The 25,287-nt window shown below is 43.1% G+C and overlaps 1 protein-coding gene across 4 annotated transcripts in view; it reads left to right on the forward strand.

The window, feature by feature from the left end:
- SPTBN1 (spectrin beta, non-erythrocytic 1) overlaps positions 1–22,845 on the forward strand; it is a 214,132-nt gene extending 191,287 nt beyond the window's left edge. For 2 of the 4 annotated variants that reach the window (XM_030827598.1, XM_030827599.1), the window contains exons 24-36: positions 267–397; positions 2,110–2,314; positions 2,738–3,112; positions 6,743–6,987; positions 8,170–8,308; positions 9,007–9,091; positions 10,942–11,138; positions 12,295–12,407; positions 13,080–13,143; positions 17,607–17,845; positions 19,064–19,237; positions 20,769–20,811; positions 21,523–21,916. In XM_030827598.1, coding sequence (XP_030683458.1) covers positions 267–397; positions 2,110–2,314; positions 2,738–3,112; positions 6,743–6,987; positions 8,170–8,308; positions 9,007–9,091; positions 10,942–11,138; positions 12,295–12,407; positions 13,080–13,143; positions 17,607–17,845; positions 19,064–19,237; positions 20,769–20,811; positions 21,523–21,741 — 2,229 coding nt within the window. In that variant the 3' untranslated portion in view covers positions 21,742–21,916. Of the gene's footprint in view, positions 1–266; positions 398–2,109; positions 2,315–2,737; positions 3,113–6,742; positions 6,988–8,169; positions 8,309–9,006; positions 9,092–10,941; positions 11,139–12,294; positions 12,408–13,079; positions 15,459–17,606; positions 17,846–19,063; positions 19,238–20,768; positions 20,812–21,522 lie in introns of those variants that run through there. The other 2 variants (XM_030827597.1, XM_030827600.1) reach the window with 2 other exon arrangements.
- Positions 22,846–25,287: the final 2,442 nt, after the last annotated feature.

Genomic DNA, 25,287 nt, shown 5'->3' on the forward strand with positions numbered 1-25,287 from the left:
ACTTGGTCTGCCCAAGCTTTTCTCTGAGAGGGGCCCTGCTCGTTCTGTGTTCTCCTTGTGTTTATCTTCTGCACAGGCTTCTGTGGTCCATTCCATATGGAAGCTCTTGGAATACTTATGTGTTCCACTGTCCGTACTGCACCTCTGGAGTTTTTCTTTCTATTGATCCTTCCTCCTACCCTGCTGAGCAGCTGGTCTGTCGCGCCTTAAGGTGGTGTAGGGCCAGAGGGGACAGCTATGGTTGTGATGTTCTGCTGTCTTTGCAGGATGAGCAGAGTGCTGTCTCCATGTTGAAGAAGCACCAGATCTTAGAACAAGCTGTGGAGGACTATGCAGAGACCGTGCATCAGCTCTCCAAGACCAGCCGGGCCCTGGTGGCCGACAGCCATCCTGAAAGGTGAGTGCTGCTTCATGAGTGTGAGACCTGGCTCTCGATTCCTCTCAGTGAGGGTCTCTTGCTAACCCCCACCAAAAGAAAATGTCAGCATTCATCATGACTTGCTGGTAAGGTAAATCTTTGAGAAGCATTTTTAAAACAGACCCATCATTTAAAACATCCTATCATGATTATGATGGGTGAACTGTTATATTAGGAAATTGCTCATGTGGTTTAAATATCTCCTGTTGGCCAAGGCTCTCCTGAAAGAATATTGGTGTCATGAGTCAAAAGTACAGGTTGACTAGGCTGGGCAGTCAACGTAAAGTGGCTTACACTTGTAATCCCAGCACTTTACCAAGCCAAGGTGGGAGGATTGCTTGAGCCCAGGGGGCCAAAGGCCAATCTCGGCAACGTGGCGAAACCTCATCTCTACAAAAAATACGAAAATCAGCTGGGTGTGGTGGCACATGTCTGTACTACTCAGCTACTCAGGAGGCTGAGGTTGGGAGGGTGGTTTGAGTCCAGGAGTTTGAGGCCACAGTGAACCATGATCACACTGCTGCACTCCAGCCTGGGTGACAGAGTGAGACCTTGTCTCAAAAAAATAAAAATGATCAGAAGTACAGGTTGACTTGCATGGTGAATACAGATAGTCATAGCAGTTACCCTTGGGTTGAAAAAGTCATCCAGTTTAGGAAAGTAATTACTAGTTTTAAGAGGAGCATTAGACAAGAACGCATGGACCTGTAAAATGAAGGGGCTCCCAGGAAGAACAAAGGGATAACACCTCCTAACTCTTAGATACCAAGTGATTAGAACATCTTTGAGGAAAAAAAGGTGAGTGTGTGGTACTCATCAGGCCCCTGTATTAACTTCCAAAGCAGTCGTTTTAGGCCTTTTGTGTAAATGCCTTTTATGACTTGGAAAGGAATTGGCCTTGTGCATTTAACCAGGGCAGGTTAGGGGAGATGAGGTCAGTGGCTCTGTTGGTGTAGGAGGTTCTTAAGATGTTCATGATCAGGATTCCCAGGAAAGTGGCCTTCCTAGTCTCCAGGGATAGGCACCAACATGTCCTTGTCTCTGATATTCTGGTTTGTAGACCATCACTCTGGGGAGAAGTTGGAGGGAGGGGGATTCAGTCTCCTGACTGCGCACCTGGGACTCATGAGATGGAGCAGCTGGTCCAGCCCTCCTAACAAGGATGGGCACTCAGCCCAGAGAAGGTAGAGGGCCGTGCGTGCCACACTGGCTGTGTCATTTGTCCCTCTGGCAGCATGGTACTAGAGAATGCAAGACCACTCTGGATTTTGCATTAACTTTTTTCTTTTGCCACCTTCCTGACTGGGAAGATTTTGCATTAACTTTTAACATCAAAGGAAATCCTGATTTGCAGAGCCAGAGGTGCACAGAGAATTTCCCCCTTTCCCCGCTAAATTCGCCTACCCCCACTATTCACTGCAGTAGAGTGAGGCACTACCCATCCCTAGTGTAATAGTAGGGGTAGGCGAATTTAGTTTACACATTGGCCCTTTTGTTTACATATTGGCTCTTCATGACTTCAAATTGTGGCCTCAGAGTTTTATTTTTCATGCTAAGTGGGTGAACCAGAGTTTCCTTTGAGAAATATGATGTAATATGCTCTCCCATTATCTCTACCTCATTTGTTTTTCCCCTGAAGAAAATTGACATTTAAGATCCTTTTTCTCCCCATTGCTGCTTTTCTTTTTCAGTGAGCGCATTAGCATGCGGCAGTCCAAAGTGGATAAACTGTACGCTGGTCTGAAAGACCTTGCTGAAGAGAGAAGAGGCAAGCTGGATGAGAGACACAGGTTATTCCAGCTCAACCGGGAGGTGGACGACCTGGAGCAGTGGATCGCTGAGAGGGAGGTGGTCGCAGGGTCCCATGAACTGGGACAGGACTATGAGCATGTCACGGCAAGTACTTGAGGCAGTGCATGAGTTGGTTGTGCAGTAAGCGATGGTGTGGAAGGCCATTTGCATTCCTTATCTGTGAGCAGATAAGATGCCCTGGACTCCATTCAGAGGTCTTGGGGTTTAGTTTTAAGGTGGTGTTTCTTTTATAAGCAGGTGACTTGCATTTAGGTTGGCTAACCTCTCTGTGCACCCCTTCCTCCGGTAGTAAAAGGAGATGGAGATAGTGCCTCACTCTGCTGCAGTAAGCAAGAAGGAAACACAGTTGCTAAGAGGTTCTCGAGCTAAGATCTTTTGTTCTTAAGTCATGAGTATTATTGGCTACATCTTGCTTAGAGGCAGTTTCTTTCCAAAGGATATTCATGTGATCAAGAAATACAGAGTTCACAGTGGGCTCCCTGATTTCCTTACCCATCCCTGTTCCAGATGTTACAAGAACGATTCCGGGAGTTTGCCCGAGACACCGGGAACATTGGGCAGGAGCGCGTGGACACGGTCAATCACATGGCAGATGAGCTCATCAACTCTGGACATTCAGATGCCGCCACCATCGCTGAATGGAAGGACGGCCTCAATGAAGCCTGGGCCGACCTCCTGGAGCTCATTGACACAAGAACACAGATTCTTGCCGCTTCCTATGAACTGCACAAGTTTTATCATGATGCCAAGGAGATCTTTGGGCGTATACAGGACAAACACAAGAAACTCCCTGAGGAGCTTGGGAGAGATCAGAACACAGTGGAGACGTTACAGAGAATGCACACTACATTTGAGCATGACATCCAGGCTCTGGGCACACAGGTGGGTAGGGCAGCCACCCAGGGGTGCTGGGAGGCTTTTTCTCCATAGAACATCTTTGGGCATCTGTAAGTATCTCCCTGTTCCTTGGCTCTTCAAAAGAATTGCCCCAATTAAGCACATACATGTACCCACTTCGTAGTAGTGCTCCATTTGGGAGAACTTATCAGTCCATAAAGGTCTATGTTTGCCACATTTGTGAACATTAGATGAGTGCCCCCATGATTAAAATAAATAAACCAGATGCATACACAGACGTTTGCAAGTTATAGGCCTCAGCAAGTGTTTTTATTATGTTAGCATATCTATCCAGAACAATTTCCAAAATAATACCTTACTATTTTTCATCAACCAGGTTCTAAGTTATATGTCTGGAAAAAGAAAAAACAGGATTCTGACATTTTATCATGCCTCGCCCCAGTATAAAATGACTGGCACTAAGACTTTGTTTAAAAGATGTTTGACAAAGTAGTAACAATATAACAGAATCGAGTGTAATCACTCTAGTTTCCTTTCTGATTTCTGCACAGTTTCTTGTTTAGTCTTACGCCTTTTAGTTGAAAAACAAATTGTATTTTTTTTCTTCTAAGTTTCATGGCCCTAGAGAAGAAGCCAATTTTATTAAAGATTGTTATCTCTGATTATGTTAAGGGTTCTTGTTGTTAGGAGTATATTGAGTATCTAAATTATCTCAGCTTTTTCTGTTAAAAGCCAAATAGTAAGTATTTTCAGCTTTATGAGATACATACTCTCTGTTGCAGCTCTGCCCTCCGTCATTGTAGCATAAAGCAGCCATAGACAGAAGATGAATGAGCGTAGCTGTGTTCCAATAAATCTTTATTTACAGAAACAGGCCACCCAGATATGGCCTTGGGCTGACCCAGTCTAGTGCCTCAGCCTCTAAATAGCTTTGGTAAACTTTGGGATTTGTTCTGTGAAGGGACTACCTTGATAGTTGTTCTCTCTCACTTCCTTCCCCTTAATTCTTAATTCCTGTCACTATGACAGCAAGTTTAATTTACCTCTCTAAGCTTTGGTTCCCTAATAGTTTAAGGATTGAGGTGCAAAACATATGACATAGTGAGATCTCTAGAAATGTTTTCTAATTATTATTATATAACAAAAGTTTAGGGAAACATGGGATACCTAGAGATAGGATTAGAAAACACCTTAACAACACAGGTCTTTCCTCTGCACCTCTAAAATCATTTACTTTTAGAACTGCAGGACGCTTGAGAGACAGTTGAGTTGCTCTCTCATTTTTTCATTAAATCCCTTCGCCTCATCAGACTTGGAGATGAGGAAGCCCAAGGAGGGTCTTGGAACATCCAGGGTGGGAATCTAGTCCCTCGAGTCTGATAGTCTGCACCTCACCATACCCACTGGGCTATGATGTTTATAGCAGTGAAAAGGATGTGTGTCCTACTGCAGGTATTGACCTGATCTGGGTTTCTTTTCACAGAATAACAGAGCAGAAGGGAAGGCTCATGGTGCAGGCTCCCAGGAGCACGTGGTGCTTCCTCTTTGGTTGTTTCCTTTTATGCCAACTTGACCTGCCACTGTCTCCATTTTGCACGGGAGCTGTGGGAATGACACATAGCACTGATGGAGGTCTTGAGTGGTTATGCAAAGCAGTAGTTCATATTTGTGGAAATTTTCACTTTTGCTGTCCTCTTGTACCTTACATTTTATTGTGAGCAAATTGAAAACAGCCAGAGATATGGAAACAGGTGTTTTGAAAAATGTGGTTCATTGTGTAGGAAAATTAGGTTTTCAAATAATTTCCTAGGAATTTGCTCATTGTAATTTGAGTTAAACCTGAGCCATAATCAAAGAATATTTCCAAAAATCCTTTAGGATATGGAAATCAAATCACACTGGAAACCAAAGCCTGTTGGTTCTTCTTTGCATCTTTTGCAGAAACTGCTTTTTTTTTTTTTTTTTTTTTTTTTAACCTGTTATCACCTAAAGTGCTTCTGTGCAATCAGGGGTCAGTAATCCACCTCCCACAAGCCCTACTGCTGTCCGTCCCCACCCCCTTTTACCCCACTTAGCATTTCTCCATATTGTACTCTCATAGACGTCTAAAAGCTCTCATAATCCAGGACAGTTGTCTGCGGACTTCTTTGATCACGCAGTTTTATCAGTACATGATGATTGTGTGTCCATTCCCCTATATGTGTATGCCTTTAATTAGACATTGTACACAAGTATGGCACTACTAATGTTACATACTTTATATAAGACGTGTAAGAGGAGAAAATTTAACTATAAAATTAGCTGCAGTTATTAGCTTCAGTTTTAAAGACATATACCGCTCCCCAAAAAAAGGTAAGAGTGTAATCTTATTTTTGTCTTTACAGAGGAAAAATATTATGCATGTTGTCTGCACTGTTTATTCCACTTAGTTGTCATCTTGGTGTGCTTTTCATGTGACTACACAGAAGCCCTTCCTCATTCTTTTTCATGGCTGCGCAGGAGTTTCCTGCTGGATGCACCATCATTAATTTAACCAGTCCTTCACTGATGGTCACTTTATTTTCAGTCTTTTGCTTTTACAGACACTGCTGCAGTAAATAATCTATGCCTATTTCATTTCCTAAATAATGCAAGAATGTATATGTAGGATCAGTTCCCCAAAGTAGGATCATAAAATCAGAAAGTACCGCATTTATAATTTTTATGGGTACTGCCCATTTACCTTCTGTAGGAGCTGTAGTCTGTTACACTCCTGTCTACAGAGAATGAGCTCACTGACAAATATATCATCACACTTGGATTTTTGCCAACTAATAGATGACACATTACAGTATCTCCATGAAGCATCTTTTCATGTTTGAGACCCATTTGCATTTCCTGCTTTCTGAATTTTTTCTTCATGCCAGTTTCTGTGCTGGTTTGTTGGTTTTTTTCTTTTCTTTCTTTTTTTTTATGACTGTCATAGCTGAAAAAGATAACTCAACCAAAATATGTAGATGTAAGTAGAAGTGTATCATTGGCTCCATTTACCAAATCACAATTCTCAATGTATATTTTTAGTTTTGCAAGGTTTTTATTGAAATTTGGCTATTTCAAGATTCACCTTCTTTAACATTAATTAGTTATTTTAACCACCTAGGATGCCACGTTTTTATACTTTTTGAGTGTAAATGTCCCACGGTGAGAACTCTTACAGGCGATACATACATTGTATTCACATAGCAATGGGAAGTCATTTTCAAAATGTGCTCTTCATGGCAGTTTCCCATTCATCATAAAAACATTTATCTTTACCCTGAGATAGCAGATTAGGTATTTATTTTTTGGACTATATCTGAATATGTCCCACTCAGATAATCCCAGGCTGCCTCCAGGGGACTTTCCCTGACTAAACTCCCCTGCCTGTCTTCCTGTAGCATTTCATTTGTTTTATCATTCATAAAGAACTTAATAATGTAGTTGAACAGATTTATAGAAAACTTGGGTTTTTGTGACTTCGATCTCCCCAGTGAAACTGAGGGCTCCTTAAGGGGCATGGGCCATGTTTTGACTCTGTGCTCCCTTTAGTGTGTGAGCAGAACAGAAGAGGGGTTGGGGTGATGGTGGGAAGGCCGCCATGGGCTGACCTGGCTCATCCCCCACATGGCTTCACAGGTGAGGCAGCTGCAGGAGGATGCAGCCCGCCTCCAGGCGGCCTATGCGGGTGACAAGGCCGACGACATCCAGAAGCGTGAGAACGAGGTTCTGGAAGCCTGGAAGTCCCTCTTGGATGCCTGTGAGAGCCGCAGGGTGCGGCTGGTGGACACGGGGGACAAGTTCCGCTTCTTCAGCATGGTGCGCGACCTCATGCTCTGGATGGAGGATGTCATCCGGCAGATCGAGGCCCAGGAGAAGCCAAGGTAACACTTTCAGCCCAAAGGAAATTGGGCTCATTCGCCCTTGGTTAAAACCATAGGAGTCTTCCAGAGAGAAGCAGGAGCCTTGAAAGCAGTTCCTGCCTGAGAGCTTCAAGGCCAGAGCGGGGGTGGGGAGGTGCTTGGAGTGCGGGTGCCCACTGCTTGCCTCGTGCACACCATCACCAGGGAATGGGGGAGCCTGGGATTATCAAAGCCTGTCCCATTCTCCCTACTCCTGGCTCCCTTGTCCCACAGTCACTCAGGCCCCCTTGCATCTGTGCTTGAAGTAGGACCTTGGGCTTCAAGCAGCCACGTACCTTGGACATGACTAACTGCCCCGTCTTTGCAGTGAGATGACTTTTCTGAGTTATTTTTCTGTGCCTGCTTTTTGGATTAAAAACCACTCTATCCCTTTCCATGCACATTACTAAAGGTGTCATCCTCAACATCTGCTTTAATATGGTGTCCTTGGGTTATTATTTAATGTTTGTCCTATATCTTTGGCTTCCTTTCATGCAAATTAGTGAAGAGAAGTTAATAGAGGAACACACAGGTACATATTTAACCTCCAGTTCACCCCTCTGCCAGCTCCAGCCCCCACTGTAATTGAGAAACTATGCCGCAATAAAAGGGATTTTTTATGATATGTGTATTTTTGAAGCAGTTGTATTTCCTGGATCAGGATCAGTAGGTTTTGATCCATGCTGTTCACTGCTCTCTAGGCTAGTTCCCATCCTCTGTATCTTTTTGTGTCTGAATAAGGAGACCATATTGGCTGCTCTTTGATATGCACATCCTGAATCTTTGACAGTAACTCATCAAGGTGCGATTGGGGCACCTCTTGCTGCTTCTCTACTTTCTAGAAGAGAGTCTTTCTGACTTGCATTTCAAAGTAAAAGTTTGAACAGAAACCATTGCTTTTTCTGGCACCCACCTGGCAACCATTTTGAATCATTCAGGCACACACACAAAAACAAAAGCAGCCATATTCTAAAGTTAGGTTGCCTGGCTGGTGCTGAACTGTGCTGTCACTGTGCTTTGGCTCCAGTGGCTGAACCTAAGCTCAGGGAGTGATTCAGACCTGAAAGACCATCCGTTTCTTTCAAATTAATTGTGTGTTTTAAAACCTACACATTTTTTGAAAAGCTTGATCTCCTAACAGAGGCATCGTTTGTCTAATTTTAGGGATGTATCATCTGTTGAACTCTTAATGAATAATCATCAAGGCATCAAAGCTGAAATTGATGCACGTAATGACAGTTTCACAACCTGCATTGAACTTGGGAAATCCCTGTTGGCGAGAAAACACTATGCATCTGAGGAGGTAGGTTGCTGCTTTGCTTTGGAGCTGCAGCTGGTGTCAAGGTGTAAAATGACTTTGTTTTATATGTATGTGTGTGTCAGAGATAATGTGTTTACATTCTTATACACATACACATATGTTTTAAAACTCCTTTCCTGTGCGTCTAGAATAATACAATTATGCAAGACTCTAGGCCCAGGCTGGTAAATCTATGACACAAAAGACAGTTTTTGAGGGCTACAAAATGGACTCCCCGTCCTCCCCAATCAATACTCTTTCTAGGTGATGCCAGTGTCCATTGACTATGCCCTAGATCAGTTTGCTGTTGAGTGCATGGTTGGTGATTCTGGTTAGAATGGTGGTAATAAAGAGGTAAATTATTAGTTGCGTGTGTGGCCCCCTGCATGGGAATGGGCATCCTCTCCAAGAGGTCAGGGCTTTGTCCGTCTTGCTGTCCCTCTCCTGAACGTGTTTGCTGCAGGGAGCCTCCTCACGACAAAACAGCTTTGGCAGGGCTTTTGCGCCTTCCTCCAGCCCCTTCTGGAAGGAGCAGTGCTATGCTTTTCTTTCCTCTCCCAGTCCTCAGACAGACTGAGCAGTCCTTAGATATCTCCCAGCCGGTCTTTGCAGAAAATGTATTTTTCTAGTATAAAATGACCCCATCGAGAGGATGTGGTGCATTCCATTAAGATGTCCCGGGGATCCTCTTTTTCATACAGATCAAGGAAAAATTACTGCAGTTGACGGAAAAGAGGAAAGAAATGATCGACAAGTGGGAAGACCGATGGGAATGGTTAAGACTGAGTAAGGATGTACTTTTATCTTTCTGCTCTTTTGGGTATCCATGGAAAGCATGCACGTTTATTTTCTTGCCTTAATTCATTAATGTTATCATTTAAAGATTGTTTGAGTTTTAGATGCCTTTTTAGTGCCCCGTTTCACCATTTCATGGTAAATATTATTTTTAAGAAGCTTCCTATGGCATAGTCATCTTTCACCCCTTGATTGATCTCAGTGTCATAGGTGGGATTTGGATGTTCTTTAGGGATGACAGAGGGATGACAATTTGGCACCTCCCTGGGAGAATACAGATAGAAGCCCTCTCCCCTGTTTGTCTTCAGGAATTCTTACTTCACAGTCAAGGTGGAAAGTTGGTCTCATTAAGTCTTATATTTGGTGGTCTTAGTGGAATGTTGGTAACATAATAAAAACTAATGTCTATTAAAATTTTGCTGTGAACGAGGCATTGTTCTAAGTGGTTTTTTAATGTATTTCTGTATTTATTCCCCAAAGTGACCCTGTGGATTAGATTCTATTTTTAATTCTCATAAGGGAATATGTGAGCTCATACAGGGTTTATAATGTACAGTATTGGGAATAGCATTTCATAATTGGTATGAGCACTAACAGCACAATTCTAGCATTGCTTACCATGCTTTGCCATTCTGTGTTGGAGTTCTGGACTCTGTCCTTATGTTCTAACTCCATCTATGCATGTTATGGGTGTTTACTAGAAACCAAATGCAAGGGCCTTTTCTGAGAGGTTTGACAGCACACTCTGTTGGGCCCAGAGCCCTCAGAAATTCCACTTTTTGACCATTCTTTGCAGGAGGATTTGGTCTGTATGTTTTGAGAATTGTGGGGCAGTTTCATTCAGCTCAGCAAAACCCACATTACACACTGAACCGGGCACCAGCTTGTACACCAGGGACACAGTGATGACATGCACAGTCCCTGCCTTGAAAAGCCAACAAGTCCCTAGTGCAGAGGTGGCATCTTCTTCATGTAGTCATGTTGGGGACTACCAAGATAGCTAGCCAGCTCCTTGGGACACCAACGCTGCCCACAGTCCATTTTTTACCTCAATGACCCCAGGCTTTGCTGCATGAAATGCAGTGAAAATCAATGTTAACTATAGCACAAAGCCTGATTCTAATCTACCTTCTCATCACTATGGTGGAACTAGTGTTCCATTTCCTCACAGGTGGAAGAAAGAATGAAACAGAGCGAAAGCCTTGGTCCCCACCATCTGTAGTGTTCCCATCTCCTTCCCTCCCTCTAAACCCCCCAAAATAAAACACACAACTATCGCCCAAAAGAGGGCGAGTTAAGAATGCCTGCCCGTCTGGCTGGGTGTAGATTGTGAATTCCTGCAGGTCTCTGAAGGCTTAGCTCATGAATTGGGGCCGAGTGAACAGAGCGTTCACTGTAGACCTGCGCTGGGCAGTATGATAGCCGCTGTCCCCTGTGTGGCTCTTGAGAACTTGAAATGTCTCAAATTGAGATGTGCAGTGAATGTGTGCCGTAAAATGCATATCAGATTTAGATTTAGAAGAAAAAAGATTGTAACAGATCTCAATAGTTTTTTCATATTGATTACATGTTGTAATAATTTTATACATATTATGTGAAATACACTATTAAAGTTAATTTCACCTATTTATTTTTACTCTTTTTAATGTGGCTACTGTAAAAGTCAAAGTTGCATGTGTGGCTCACATTACATTTACATTGGACAGGGCTAATTTGGAGTAGACAATAGACTGGTTATGCAGGTGGCCATCACCAGAGGGCAGCAGTGCCAAGAGGTAAGGCCATATGACTGCCCCGTCACCTCCTGGTCAACGTGTACTAACTCATGGTACCCTGTGCAGTTCTGGAGGTCCATCAGTTCTCAAGAGACGCCAGTGTGGCCGAGGCCTGGCTGCTTGGACAGGAGCCGTACCTATCCAGCCGAGAGATAGGCCAGAGTGTGGACGAGGTGGAGAAGCTCATCAAGCGCCACGAGGCATTTGAAAAGTCTGCAGCAACCTGGGATGAGAGGTTCTCTGCCCTGGAAAGGCTGACTACAGTAAGTGGCCGCTGGGCCCTTTGCCTTTTGGTGCCATGGGCAGCCTTTTCTTCCTGCTTGCCTCTTAGACCAGGGAATTCACACGATTGCTTTTTTTTTGGTTTTTTGTTTTTTTTCAAGTAGCGAAGATCTTAAAATGAGTGGCTACTGTGGAGCAGGACCTAGGAAGAGGGTCAGGACTGTTACCTCCTCAGTCACATCCTGGGCACCTGGATTTATGATCCCTTATAATAGCTTCCTGCCTGGGGGTTGATTGGTGGTGTTTGCTTTTTTCTTCGAATCTTTCATTCTCCCCTATCTCATAAAAGCTTTGTTCACACAGAGCTCTTGCTATGGTAAGAGCTCCATGGCTCCATGCCTCCTTCTAAAGGGGGCATGGCCTCAAAATTTTCTTTAGAATTTCAGAATTAGAATTCCCATCAAATAGAAGCTTAATCCTAGGCTGTTGTTAAGTCCCCATTCCTGATCCTCTCTTCTGTCAACATAAAGGCCTTAGAATAGGATTTGTGCACTGGTGTTTCCTCTCCCAAGACTTGCATTCCTGGTAGAAAGCTGATCCTTTGCAGTGTACAAAAATGGTGTTTGTGATTTTCAGTTCTGGGCATTTAAAATGTACCTGCATACATTTGTGTTAAAACAGAGTACTTCTGGTACATCCATATGACTCATGAAATGGCTTTGTTTCAGTTAGACTATTCTGTGGCTTTTTAATGTGTTGTTTGGGTTTTGGCTGAACACAGATCCCCACCACAGCACAAGCGGCTTCCTTGAGAATTATTGCAGCTCTGTCCCTGGTGTTTGTCTGAGCTCTCCTGGGGAGTCCAGCATGAACCCTCAGGCTCAGGTACTTTCCTCCTCAGCAGAGTTGAGAGTTGCATAGTTAATTTAGAAATTAAACCCAAGCTCCCCAGGGGTCCTACAAACAACTCACAGGAATTTTGCCAGCCCATGGAATAGACTATTTCCTGTAGTTTTAGGTTGTAGCTGCAGTTCCTGTGAACCTAATTCCATTTGGCTCAGGATGTTAGAGCTTCTTCTTGTCCAGTGTGGTCCAGTTTAGCAAACTAGACAGGAGGACTTCCTGGGTTCCTTGAACCTTTTTCTGAAAAGAGGCAGAGTTTGGGACTCTACCAGACATCACTCTATTTTCTCTTAGTTGGAGTTACTGGAAGTGCGCAGACAGCAAGAGGAAGAGGAGAGGAAGAGGCGGCCGCCTTCTCCCGAGCCGAGCACGAAGGTTTCAGAGGAAGCCGAGTCCCAGCAGCAGTGGTGAGTCCCAGCAGCTCCAGAGGCTGGGCCCTTAGCCTCAGTGGCCAATGAGGTTTATGGGGCGTCTTTCTGAAGCCTTGCATTGCTAGGCCTAACTACATGCCCTGCCTACTGATTGCTTCCATAGACTGTTTAAAGTCTGTACAGTTATCCCTAAATAACCTTGGAGGACACTGATTTGTCCACAGTCATGTAGGTGTGTAGGTGGCAGAAGTAGAATGTAGACAGTGCCCTTTCTCATCCTGTGTGCACACACACAGGGTGCTCAGAACTTCCATGTGATTAAATGCATGGAGTGAACTGCCCAGATTTTAGGCCAGTGATTTTGTGGTGATGCTTTTTTTGAGAGTTCTAAGTAACTTCACACAGAGGGCAGCAATTATTCTCTACTTCCAAAGGGCTTATTATTTTGCTATGGTAAGAGCTCCATGGCAACCTCTAATGCTGCCTTTATTTGGTGGGGCGGGGCATAGGGCATTCCTGTAGTCATATTTTCCTATCTAGAGTCTATTTAAAACACTTGGAAGTTTCAGATTTAAAAAGAGTTACATTATGTGAAAGGGTTGCACGTAATAAAAGTGAGTGATGATGTTCTCCCACCCTCTCTTACTGTTTCCTCTCTCTCCTCTTCTTCCTTTCCCTTCCTCCTCCTTTACCCCCCTTCCCTAACAGGGATACTTCAAAAGGAGAACAAGTTTCCCAAAACGGTTTGCCGGCTGAACAGGGATCTCCACGGGTTAGTTACCGCTCTCAAACCTACCAAAACTACAAAAACTTTAATAGCAGACGGACAGCCAGTGACCAGCCATGGTCTGGACTGTGAAGTTCACTACCATTTGTCAAGAATCACCCTTTCCAAATCCTCTGGGTTTTGACTTTTTGGCTTCCACTTCACCCAAAATGTTAAAATTTTTACTTAATTCATAAGCCTTCCTTGGTTTCATATTTGTTTGCATTTAATTCATGTTTGAGTCTCTTAACTGATGGATGCCCAGTTGCCTTAAAGCAGCATACTTACTTTTTGTTTATTTATTGTGAGCTTTTACTTTATTAAGATTTTACAGCGAAACCCTTACATGAGTAATTGAAATGAAATTAAATGAGATTACAGCATAATGAAGAAGAAAACTAGAATCTAACAGGTATGACACATTCAGTTATTCTAACAGGGCACAGTACTGTGCTATATGTAGCCCCCTTTACAGATGTTATTAACCTATAGTAGTTGACTATTAACTAGGAAGACTGGTGTATGAGGAGGGAGACATTCTATAATAAGATTAAAACCTAAAGTCAGCTGTGTAACATTCCATGAAAGATGCATTTATTTATTGAAGATGACAAAAAAAGGGAGTCAGATATATTCTGGAAGCTATTTTAATTTTAGGCACACAATCTCAAACATTTTGAGAACTTTTGGGTCATTTATTACTTTTTACAAACCAGTTCCTCTCTTTTTTTTCTGCCAAGATCTGAATTGAAAACTGTAGGCTTCCTTACACAGATGTTGCAGCCAGCCTCAGGAGTAAAGTGCCCGCTGACTGCTGCTGCCACCTCTGTCTCGCTCCCTGTCAGTGCTGCTAGCACGTGGGACGCAGCAGGTGACATCAGTTCTCAGCATGTTTTAGAAGCTTGCCTCACAGACTTCCATGCCTCTCCATTCAGCCGATGACTTCAGGGTGTCAAACTGTTTTAATTTTTCAAACAAATGGAACAGAAGCCATTGTGGTTCATCCTGATTACTTGAACGTTGCACTTGGTGGACCGTGCCTGGGAGTGCTCACATGCCCCCTGGCTTCAGAAGTCATGTCAGTGTCTCTGTAGACAAACTCCACTGTACATCTTGGATTAATCTTCTGATTCATTGTTCATTTTCTCAAGACTTTTTGTGGAATTCTCTGATAAAGGAAGCTTTTAGGATGGTATCTATCAGGCCACCAGCAGGAATTGAAAACGTTTTCACAAAAATCCTTTTCCTTAGAAATAAAAGCTGGTGACAGAGATGGTTTCCTTGTACCGATAAAAACAAAACCAAATCCATATTATACATCAACACCTTGTGAGACATTCACTTGCTCTTTTGCCATATTTAGATGTGTTAGTGGAATCAGAAACCTGTTTTGATATGTGTTCTCCATGAGTTAAGTCTGATTTGTCTTTTTATTTCATGATGCATGTCTTTTTTTTTTCTTTTGTCAGGATAACGTCATATAGCATCTTGTTTGTTTTTCCTTATCTCTATGTACATATCTATCTACTTCTGACTGTAGATGGGTATATAGATAGATGCCAAGCTTCTTATGTTCTGGGGGTAGTATGCATCATTATTGGGTCTCTGCCTTAAAACACATCAAAATACATTTTAGAAAAAAAAACTTCTGCTTTGTCTTTGGTCATTAGGGAGCTCTAATGTGTGTTTCTGGCTCCAAATTACATTTTGTGTTTCATTGATCTATATGTATATATGTGATGTTTTCATATATATATGTGTGTGTTTAAATTTTGTATCATCAAGACTGATACCCAATTTGACACTTTTTGTATCTGGAAGACCCTCCAAAAAAGGAACCACATAAGCACACAAGAAAGGAGTGCTATGATGTTTTTAGCGTTTACTATCATGCCTATTTTTATCTAGATTTTTAAATGTAGCTTGTCGTAACAAAATTTTAATTACAATTGGATTGTATTAGAAGAAGAAAAAGTATTTTTATCGTTTTGAGTGATGACGCAGAGACTCAATGAACTTGAAAATAGCATTGCTTCATGCACTTTGAAAACCAATCAGGTGTTTTCTGTGCTACTAGTTGTCACATTGCATTTATGTTCACCTCCTGATTTAAGTATCTCGGGTGTGCCCAGCCACTAAAGCACTCTGGACTAATCGCTAAAGAGAAGCAACATGGGGGGTGGGGTTGCAGGGGATGTGTTCACATGTACCCATCATTTGATCATAGCACTGTGATTGCTTTTGATGTGTGTCTCTAGTGGTGTGTTGTCTGTTGGCATGCTTAAAGCACATGTCCATTAAAATTCATTTTGTTCCTTTTATTTTCCTTGTTTTCTTGGTTAGTGATTCATTTGCATAAACATTAATGATCTCTGCATACTGGTTTGGGGTTTTCTCTTTCCTTCTAACTCTAAAGAAAAAATTTTTGCTGCAGAATTATCCTCAGAAGAGGCTTCCCTGGCCTTCATCTACCTTGCAGTCTGACCAAGTATGATAAATTTTAGCTGTTTTCAAGGAAACATCTCTCTACCCAGGTCATTGCTGTCACTAGCAGCTTTCAAGTCAAACCTGCAGCACTAAATTTTTTTTTAACCTGGTTTCTCTACATACTAACCCCATGTCTCTCTGGACTCACACCTGGCTCAGGCCTTCCAGACCAAACTCATACTTCCTCCTCACCAGAAGTCTCCTGAAATCTCACACTAGAGAAGATTTGTCACCTTTAAAGTCCACTCACATTATTTTGACTCAGGGTTTTGTTTTTTGGCTATTTCCCCTCCTGCAACTCTCCTTTAAAAGTGAAAAGAGAGAGAATGGTTTCAATAGTCTGTTGCTCATAAGCACATGTCTGCAGTTTGTCACTTGCAAGGCCTGGGTGATCACCATGCAGCACTCGTGCGCACACACACCCCCACAAGTCTTTTTTTCCTAATAATCCATTTTCCACATGGCCATGAGGTTGTAAAGGGTTCCAATCAAAACCACCCTTAAACTACATAGTTTGTAGTCTTCCCTCAGCCCTGATGCTAATTATGATAGTTTGCATAGACATAACTTAAACTTGTGATTCTCCCTCCTTCCAGAGCTTTTTTTAGCCCTTTTCCCCCCAAAATTAGTTTTGTTCAAAATCAAGCATTGGGCCCAGCCATCAAGATAAGACCTAATAAGTGAGAGATCCAGTTCCCAAGAGTTTATAGATCCAGGTGTTCACATGGTGGTGGCCAGTCTACAGTTTATCCTGTCAAGGTTGTTACTGCTAATTTGGTGTCACTTTGGTCCTGGGCAGCAGTGGTGGGCGACGTATCTAATGAGCGTGCCATTGACTTCTTCATGTTTGTCTGTGTACAAGGGGTGCAGGTTGTCTGTAATCCACTAAAGTGTCAGCCACACCCAGCTTTAGTAACTCGCTAATCACACACCCTGGGTGTATCAGCCAGGGGCTGCTACAGTTAATGGTACGCAGTTGATGGTACACAGGCTGAAAACGATAATGAATCAAGACCCTACTACATTTCAAAAGCCGAAAAGCCATGAGGGTTACAATTTAAATGAGCTTGGGAAGGAACGCTCCCGAAGACGTCTCCAGCCTGAAGGGTCAGAGCCGCTGGAAGCCTGGCTGTCTCTGGGCTTTCTCGTCTCAGTGCAGCAAGGCACCGTGATCAACCAACCCGTGATGGGGAAGGCCCTGGTTCTGTCTTTGTTTGGGGGTAAATAGCTGTGTGGTGTTGAGTGACTGTGATTGGCTTTTCCAGCTCCTTTAACACAAACTACAACCCACTCACGATACAACTTCGGCAGATGTGGTCAAATTGATGTTTGTTGACTTGCCTCATTTCCTTCCAGCTCTTAAGTTCCAAAGTCTAACTGGGATGGTAGATGTGAAATGCATGATTGTCATCCTAATTTCTGCATGTGTTTATGACAATGTGTTGAGGGGAGGGGGAGGAGAGCCAGAGAGCATTTTCAGGAACCAAGGTCTTTCCTTGTCTTACTCTGGGGGAATGCCATGTAGCTTTGATAGAGTTGTCTATCGGTCTGTTTGTGAATGCCCTTTCGCTTAAACTTCCAGCCCTTCTGGTGGCATCCTTGGTTGTAAGGTGGCTGCTGTATAACGTCCACTCTCTTTCATATTTAATATGTGTGATTGTTACTGTTGTCTTTTTGTTTTAAAGTAACCATAAGAGGAGATGATCTGAGTTATATTTATTGATCAGAGGAATAGAGTGCAGTAAAACTCATACTGGCATTTCGCTTTTCTCATTTCCCTGTAAATGGGCGGGTATTAATCCATTCCCACCTTCTAATGTCCTTGGTGTCCAGCTGGCTTTGTGGGTGTGCAATGGTTTTACTGTACTGCCTCGATCTGTGCCAGGCATTTATACACAGCCACATGTGCGAGTCAGGTAGAGCGTATGTGGTCACCCCCATGGCTCACGGAATTAGCTGAATGGCCTCTCCGCTGTCCCTAGATGGCAGAAACGGTGGACACAAGCGAAATGGTCAATGGCGCTACAGAACAAAGGACGAGCTCTAAAGAGTCCAGCCCCATCCCCTCCCCGACCTCTGATCGCAAAGCCAAGACTGCCCTCCCAGCCCAGAGTGCCGCCACCTTACCAGCCAGAACCCAGGAGATGCCTTTGGCCCAGATGGAAGGCTTCCTCAATCGGAAACACGAGTGGGAGGCCCACAATAAGAAAGCCTCAAGCAGGTAACAGCAGCAGAGGCTGCCACAGTAAGATGGGAAGTCAGCATGCGAAGGGATAAGGCGGGCCATTCTTGAATTGGAAGAGAAGTATGTGCTCATGTAGTTTTATTCCTTTGGTAGCTTCCTGGACATTGCATTCTTCTTGGGCTGATGCTGGAAAGCAGGAGTAGAATGCTGGTTATTCACTGAGAGAAGAGTTGAGTTTGGATAGGAGTAGCTAGAAGGGGCTTTAGTAGTTCATCTGGAGAAGGAATTTGCTAGATTGATAGTGAAGAGTCTTCTTTACCTTAAGTGAGTTATTTCATTTAGGACTCCTTGTGGGTTTTTTGTAAAAAGCCATTAACCATTTCCCCTGCCCTGATCTCCGTATCAGCCTTTCTATATATTCACTGTCTCTCAACAGCCCCAATTTTTTTATTTAACAGATGGGGAGCAGAGGCTCTGAGCAGTTAACAAAGCTTACTTTCTGTGGAAACCTAGTAAATGGCAAAGCTGGAATATGAAACTGCAAAGTGTATGTGCTTAACTAGTAAACCCAACCACCTGGGACCACCATTTCCTATTGTGCAGTTTGTTTGCTGTGTGAGGGGATCAGAACATCTGAGAACTGCCATTCACATTGAGGACAACATAGGGATTTATATATTAATACATGCTGGTGTAATACAGGCCGACGTTCTGTTAAAATTAGTACATTAGGACAGTTTGCCATACCATAGGGGAAAAGCCACTTTAATTCACCCAAAGGTACTGTAAGTGCTGGTGGCTCTGGGTCTGTCTTTCTCTCAAGTTGCCAAGTCACATAAGTAATGAACCCGCAGCTGGAGGAGCTGCTGCTGGAGGACAGGCATGTTTCAGACAAAGAGCATGGCCTTCAGCCCATGACCATAAGAGGGCGCTACAGCAAAGAGTACTAAACACCAATCAAAGTGAGCTCAGAGTACAAGAGGGTAACTTGCTTTTCTCCAAAGTAAAAGAGAAGACATAGCCCTCAAACACTTCCCCTGTGCCCTGTCCCCGAACTCTCCATGTAGGAATTTTTTCTGTAGTTTAGTGTTAGCAGAATTTAGGAAGGGCTTGAAATAAGGAAGGTTGAGGGTTGGGTGGGGTCACACTGTGTTGTGTGAGGATCATTTTCATGTTAATGAAATGTTTAGTTCTTCAAGGGAAATGTGGTAGAGCCTTTATCTCCCCGTGCCCTTTTTTTTTTAAACTGCTCAGGTCCTGGCACAATGTTTATTGTGTCATAAATAACCAAGAAATGGGTTTCTACAAAGATGCAAAGACTGCTGCTTCTGGAATTCCCTACCACAGCGAGGTCCCTGTGAGTTTGAAAGAAGCTGTCTGCGAAGTGGCCCTTGATTACAAAAAGAAGAAACACGTATTCAAGCTAAGGTGAGAGTTGCCATGCTTCATGGCTGCCAGAGTGGATTTGCATTTACTTCCACTCTGGGGGGTTGGTTTTCTTAGACAGCTACTGTGATTAGTTGGTTCTCTCTTCTGCCATTTTAAATCCCCAATAAAGTGAAAAACCAGTTTGGCACGTGTCTCGGTTAGGCTGAATTATTTGGCAACGGTGGCCAGCCACCAGCTTCCCTGTGGTTAACAGTACATCTGAGCATTGAAGGATATGGAGCTTTTGATTTTATAACCAGGCACTGACTGTTCCCTAAGACTTAAAGAGAGCTAGTCACATTTCACAGTTTAAGGGAGGCTTTGAAAAATAGTTTCCCCATCTTTTCAGCTTATCCCGACCCAGGAGATGCTATTCTTTGCTCATGAGTTATCTGGAGATGGGACAAGTGAGTCATCCTGGAGCTGGATGGAGACAAACAGGAAATGTTTGGGTGGGGCCTGGGACCCTGTTCTCCCCTGAGTCTCCCAGCAGATGCTCCAGCTGCCTCAGAACCATCTAGTTCCAAATGTCTCTACCCTGTAGGATACACGTACGTCCCTACAGAGTGGAGCTAAGCTCAGAATTTCTCCTCACACTTGGAAGTAGGCAGAAAAATTATTTTATCTTTTAAAAATGTAAAAAGTAAACATTTTAGCGGTTAGGATGCTTGCTTACTGATTTGTGCTGTTGCTTTGGGATCTGAAAAGGTTTGGTCTTCATTTATGTGTATATTTCGTGCCAGTTGGACTAGGCCAAGGGCTGCAGAGGAGAGAGTGTCAAATGGTTTGATTTATTAAGCTCTGCTGCTGCGCAATGCAGGCAGGCTCTTTGGGTCCTGGAACACTTTACATTTTGTAGGACAATGCACCGGCAGCTTGGCTCCTTGGGTGCTTTCCCCTTTGTACTCCCTTCATGTAGCTTCAGAGAGCTGGGATATTAGCGAGCGGCCTCTACCCTCTGCTACACAACAGTACCCTCTTCCTCTCCGCAGCCACAGAGTAAACCTGTGATCCCTCCAAGCCTGGGGACCTCCCAGTGTCACGCTAATAGGGCTTCTTAATTCTGAGACGTACAGTAGAAGAAAAGTTGAAGAGACATTTTCTGTTTGCCTGTTCTGAAACTCTGGAACATGTGAATGTAGGGGATACAAGCTCAGTAGCAGAATTTCAAAAGGGCTCATTGTGTTCAAAAACTTTCTCCTGAACTCAGACCAGTAAGTGATCAGGCATTCACAAGTGATTTTTGCCACAATAAAGCCAAATGTTGTGTTTGGGGCTTTTTAAAATCCTTCCATTGGATTGAAGCACAGGCTCCCTGTGTGTATCATTGGCACGATTATATGGCTTCTTAATCTCCAGGGGTCCGTTGCTGGGCCTGGGTGGGTCCCCAGGCTTGGTGGTGACATATGTAGGTTGACGCTTCTGTTGTGACTCCTGTGGTCTGCTTCTGTCCTGTGTGGCATATGGGAGTTGGGGGATTTTTATTTCTCTGTAGTTAAGTGGTGACTAACTTTCTTCCTTGAAATTACAGACTAAACGATGGCAATGAGTACCTCTTCCAAGCCAAAGACGATGTGAGTTTCTAAATGTTATTTCTCTCCAGTACTTAGGAGTTTGCAAGTGTTTGTGTGATGATGGGCGTTATTCAGAATGTTCTTCATGTAAATGATGATCAGTGATGGTTTCTATCACTGGGCTCCAGTCACCAACACTAGAAGGTGTTTGGTTCTGTCTCTAGAAGGCAGTGAATATGATCTCGCTGTCCCTTTGCCGAGGCAGGATCCCTTTGAAGTCGCTGGAGGGAATCTTTGCCTGTCCCCTCTCAGGGATGAGGCACAGTGAGGTGGTCCCAGGACTGGTTGTGGATCATGATGGGACCCCCGCTGCACCTTCCGCCCGCAGCCAGCTGTTTAATGGGTGTGTACCTCACCTCAAGGAAAGAGAGGGTCCATTGATGGAAAAACAACACCTATAATGCCTTAAATGTGAAAAAGCACCTTCTAGGGTGGGATCTGACCACCTCACAGATTGAGACCGGTCTTCCAGCTCTTACAAGTTTGTAGGGCCACATACTAGGGTGATGAGTAGAACTGAATTCTCATGAGAAGCTGGACCAGGTTCCCTCTCCTGTACTGATAAGGCAGAGGTGCATTTGGGGACAGTGCCCAGAAGTGACTCTGCTTACCCCTCAGTTGGCCAGATGTGCCATTCCCAAGCCTTGGAGCCAGGACCCCTCATGCCTACTCCACTTAGTTAGTCTCACCTGTGTCCCTTCCTCTGTTCAGGAGGAAATGAACACATGGATCCAGGCTATCTCTTCCGCCATCTCCTCTGATAAACACGAGGTGTCTGCCAGCACCCAGAGCACGCCAGCATCCAGCCGAGCGCAGACCCTCCCCACCAGCGTCGTCACCATCACCAGCGAGTCCAGTCCTGGCAAGCGGGAAAAGGACAAAGAGAAAGACAAAGAGAAGCGGTTCAGCCTTTTTGGCAAAAAGAAATGAACTCCTTTCCTTCACCTCCTGCCCTTCTCTTACCTTTTCAGTGAAATTCCAGCATGCAAGCTCAGAACCAACACATTACTCTCTGTGCCTAATGTTCCTCAATGTGGTTGATTTTTTTTTTTTTTTAATTTATAGAGCATTTCTGGGGGGTGGGGGAAACACACCTAAACACTTTATCTCCAAGTTACAAAAGTTTGAGGTGCAGAGGGAAGGCCAGATTTTTTTTTTTAATGAAATTATTTAGATTAGATCTCAGTATTTAAACTGTTCCTCAATTTTGTGAGGCTGTGTTGGAAATAACCCGCCTCCAGTGCTGTTGGTATGCAAGGCAGCGGTGCTTAATATTTCCTGTGCTCACCAGAGACAAAATGTACCAATATCCTGACACCATTCTCTCTCCATTTACTTCTGGTGGTTACCCTGAGTCTTGACTCTTAGAAGTGCCCGAGATGGGGCTAACCTTTATTGAACAGATCGCATATTATGATCTTGCTGCAGCCACAGTGCAGCTCCACATTAATTCTACAGACCAAACCATTTGTATCTGGCATCACTTACTAACACACGACATGCGGCTTTTCTGCATCAACTGCTATGACAGTTAAGAATGTCAGTATACAAGAAGGAATAGAAAACTGATACTGTTTTAAATAATCTGTAATTTCAATTTTTTTTTTTTTTGCTGAAATACATTATATTGTATGTTTGAGATAATTCTAGTACAAAGTATAATAAAACTAGATGTATAATAAACCCTTTAAATCATTGGTAAGTGTACAAGTGGTGGAACTGAAGCATTTACTGGACAAAGTAATGTTACTCTAATGGTTACTTGCTCGTGCGTTGCCACACTGTGTTATAATTTGCTTCATTTCCTTGCTATTTGATACATAGTGTGCATTTCTCTGTCACTGTAACTATTGTAATGACAAATTTTCATCTTACTGCACAATCAAAATGACATTGATAGGAATGAACTCCAGAGGCTGGGCCTGAACAGGGAGGTGGTCGCTCAGGCCTGGTGCTCAGTCGTACGACCTGTACCTCTCAACTTTTGCCCTATCTGTTAAATATATGCTATGTCATTAAATGCTTTTAAATCTAGCGCGGTGACTAATCGTTGTTCTTCCTCTGCTGCGTGTGCATGCCCAGTAGGGAAACTGCAAAGGGAGAAATGACAAACAAGAAACATTTTACAACCAGTCTGGGCTCACTTTTGCATTTTTTATGCATGTCAGGTGCACAAGCTTTGAAAACTACAGCAAACAGTAATAAATGTGACTGTTTTGTAGTTACACATTCAGGCTTTATCTTTTATTTCTGAAAAAGTTACCAGAGCACTTGTGAAACCTGAGCTCTGAGATGGGGGTTGGCAAATTTGTTCTGTAAAGGGACAGAGATAGTAAATATTTTAGGCTTTGTAGGCCATAACTGTCTCTCTTGCTCAACTCTGCTGTTGTGTAATACAAAGGCAGCCATTGACAGTATGTGAATACCTGGGCATGGCTGTGTTCCAGTAAAACTAGGAACACAAATTTGAATTTCATGTAACTTTCACATGCCATACAATATTTTGATGTCTTTTTAATGATTTCAAAATGTAAAGTCTATTCTATACAGATCAGACCAAAAATAAATAAATAAATAACAGGCAACAGGTCAGGTTTGGCCCATGGGCCATAGTTTGGTGACTTCAGCATAGAGTCGTGGGTTATTTGCAAGTGACATACTTTTCCTGGATTATCTGGGTATGTTGACTCCATGCCACTTGCATAAAGCAGCAATGGATATTAATATTATGGATGTCCAGTAAGTTATTCCACAAAGACCATGCCTAAGGTGGCATCAGCCCTGGGCTCCACAGCTGAGTGGCATCAAAGCTTTCTCTTAACTCTTACCTCTAGGCAAACTGAGACCTCACCATCTTCTCCCCTGCTTCCCACGACAGTCCTTTGCCCTTGCCATGCTCAGGGTTGGAATCAAGTTGTTAGACCAAAATGTTTAGTTAAGGTAAAGTATCTTGGAAACAATTGTGATTAATTACAGTCTTGTACTCTTGACAAAGCTGTGCAGATGGCAAAAAGTTCATACCAGCAATCCTGGAGTCCCATAATACATACATGTGGAACATCATGCACATAATTTCAACAGTTTGCAGATCTCTAGTTACGAAGCCAGGGTTTGGTGGTATTTGCTCTCTCTTGCTGCATTTGATAAGGATCCACTGAGGCCTGAATGTGGAAGATGATGGGCAGCGAGAGGAGTGTCAGAAGACCCCAGTCAAGACGTGTTCGCCATCAAAGGTTACAGGCCGCACAGCGTGATGAGCTTCAAGTCTGGCAGGGTAAATAGTTTTTGGGGTTTTTTTTTTTTCTTCTGCTATCATGTTTTTTGAGGATTTTGCACATTTCTTATTGCCATAATGCTGTGCTATTTTACCTTGATTTTCAGTGATACAGTATGGGTGACAATAATGGCCCCTCCATAAATCTGAAGAGTAAGAAGTAGTGAAAATAAGGCTTAGGATATGAAATGGCATTGTCACTTGAATCAAGGCCACTTTTTGTCCTACTTGAGCATCTCAAGTTGGGATGCATCTTCTGATGGCACTTCTGGATTGTGCTGTGCTTGAACTGGCTGTGGTTTTTTTGGGTGTATGGAGAGTGCCAGTGACTGTGCTTCTTACAATTCCTGGCATCTTGAGTAGGTGAAACAATGTATCAGACTGGGTGATGGGCACATGGTCATCTCACCAAGTTTCTGGAACTGTTAGAATTGCTTGTGTATGGGAATCCTATGTTAGTTCCCCTGGATACAATGTTTTATCAGTCGGAATTCTTAAATAAAGACATACTTCCCTTCATGTAGTGGTACAGTCCATATAGAAAAGGCAGGATCAGTGCTGGAGTCTTTCCCATTATTTGCATTACTTTCATATAATCTGTTATTTATGAGTTGGTTCCTATCCTCTAAAGATGAACAGGTTTTTAAATATGAATTTATGGGCTTAAATATATTTGAGTTTTGTTCGGGTGAAATCCTCTTTGTTTGTTGGTGAATATATTTTATAATTTTGAATTGACCTTTCTAAACGTGGTCCATAACACAAAAACATATTTTAACAAAGAAGAGAAAAGACTTCTTTCCATCAAAGCTCAATAGAGATTTCTCCCTATTGAAGATCATGGTGAAATATTTCATTTTCCACTAGGATAGTTTAAAATTATTCATTTGCTTTATTCCATGTTATAAAAACTCAGAATAGCAATACTAATACTAGCCCCACCAATAACTGAGAACGGTTTTGTTTTTTTTTTAACTATTTTGCAATACTTGTATACTGACATGCAGTTGTAAGAAATAATACAGTGCTGTTTACACAGTTTCCCCCAGTGGTAGCTCGGAACACTATATAGTACAGTATCACATACAGAATATTGACATTCAGTCAAGACACAGAACATTTCTGCCACCACAAGGATACCTCCTGTTGCCCTTTTATAACCACACTCACTTCCCACCTCTGCTCCCTCCCCAACATCTGGC

This window comes from Nomascus leucogenys, chromosome 14 (genome assembly GCF_006542625.1).
Source record: "Nomascus leucogenys isolate Asia chromosome 14, Asia_NLE_v1, whole genome shotgun sequence".
NCBI lineage: Eukaryota > Metazoa > Chordata > Mammalia > Primates > Hylobatidae > Nomascus > Nomascus leucogenys.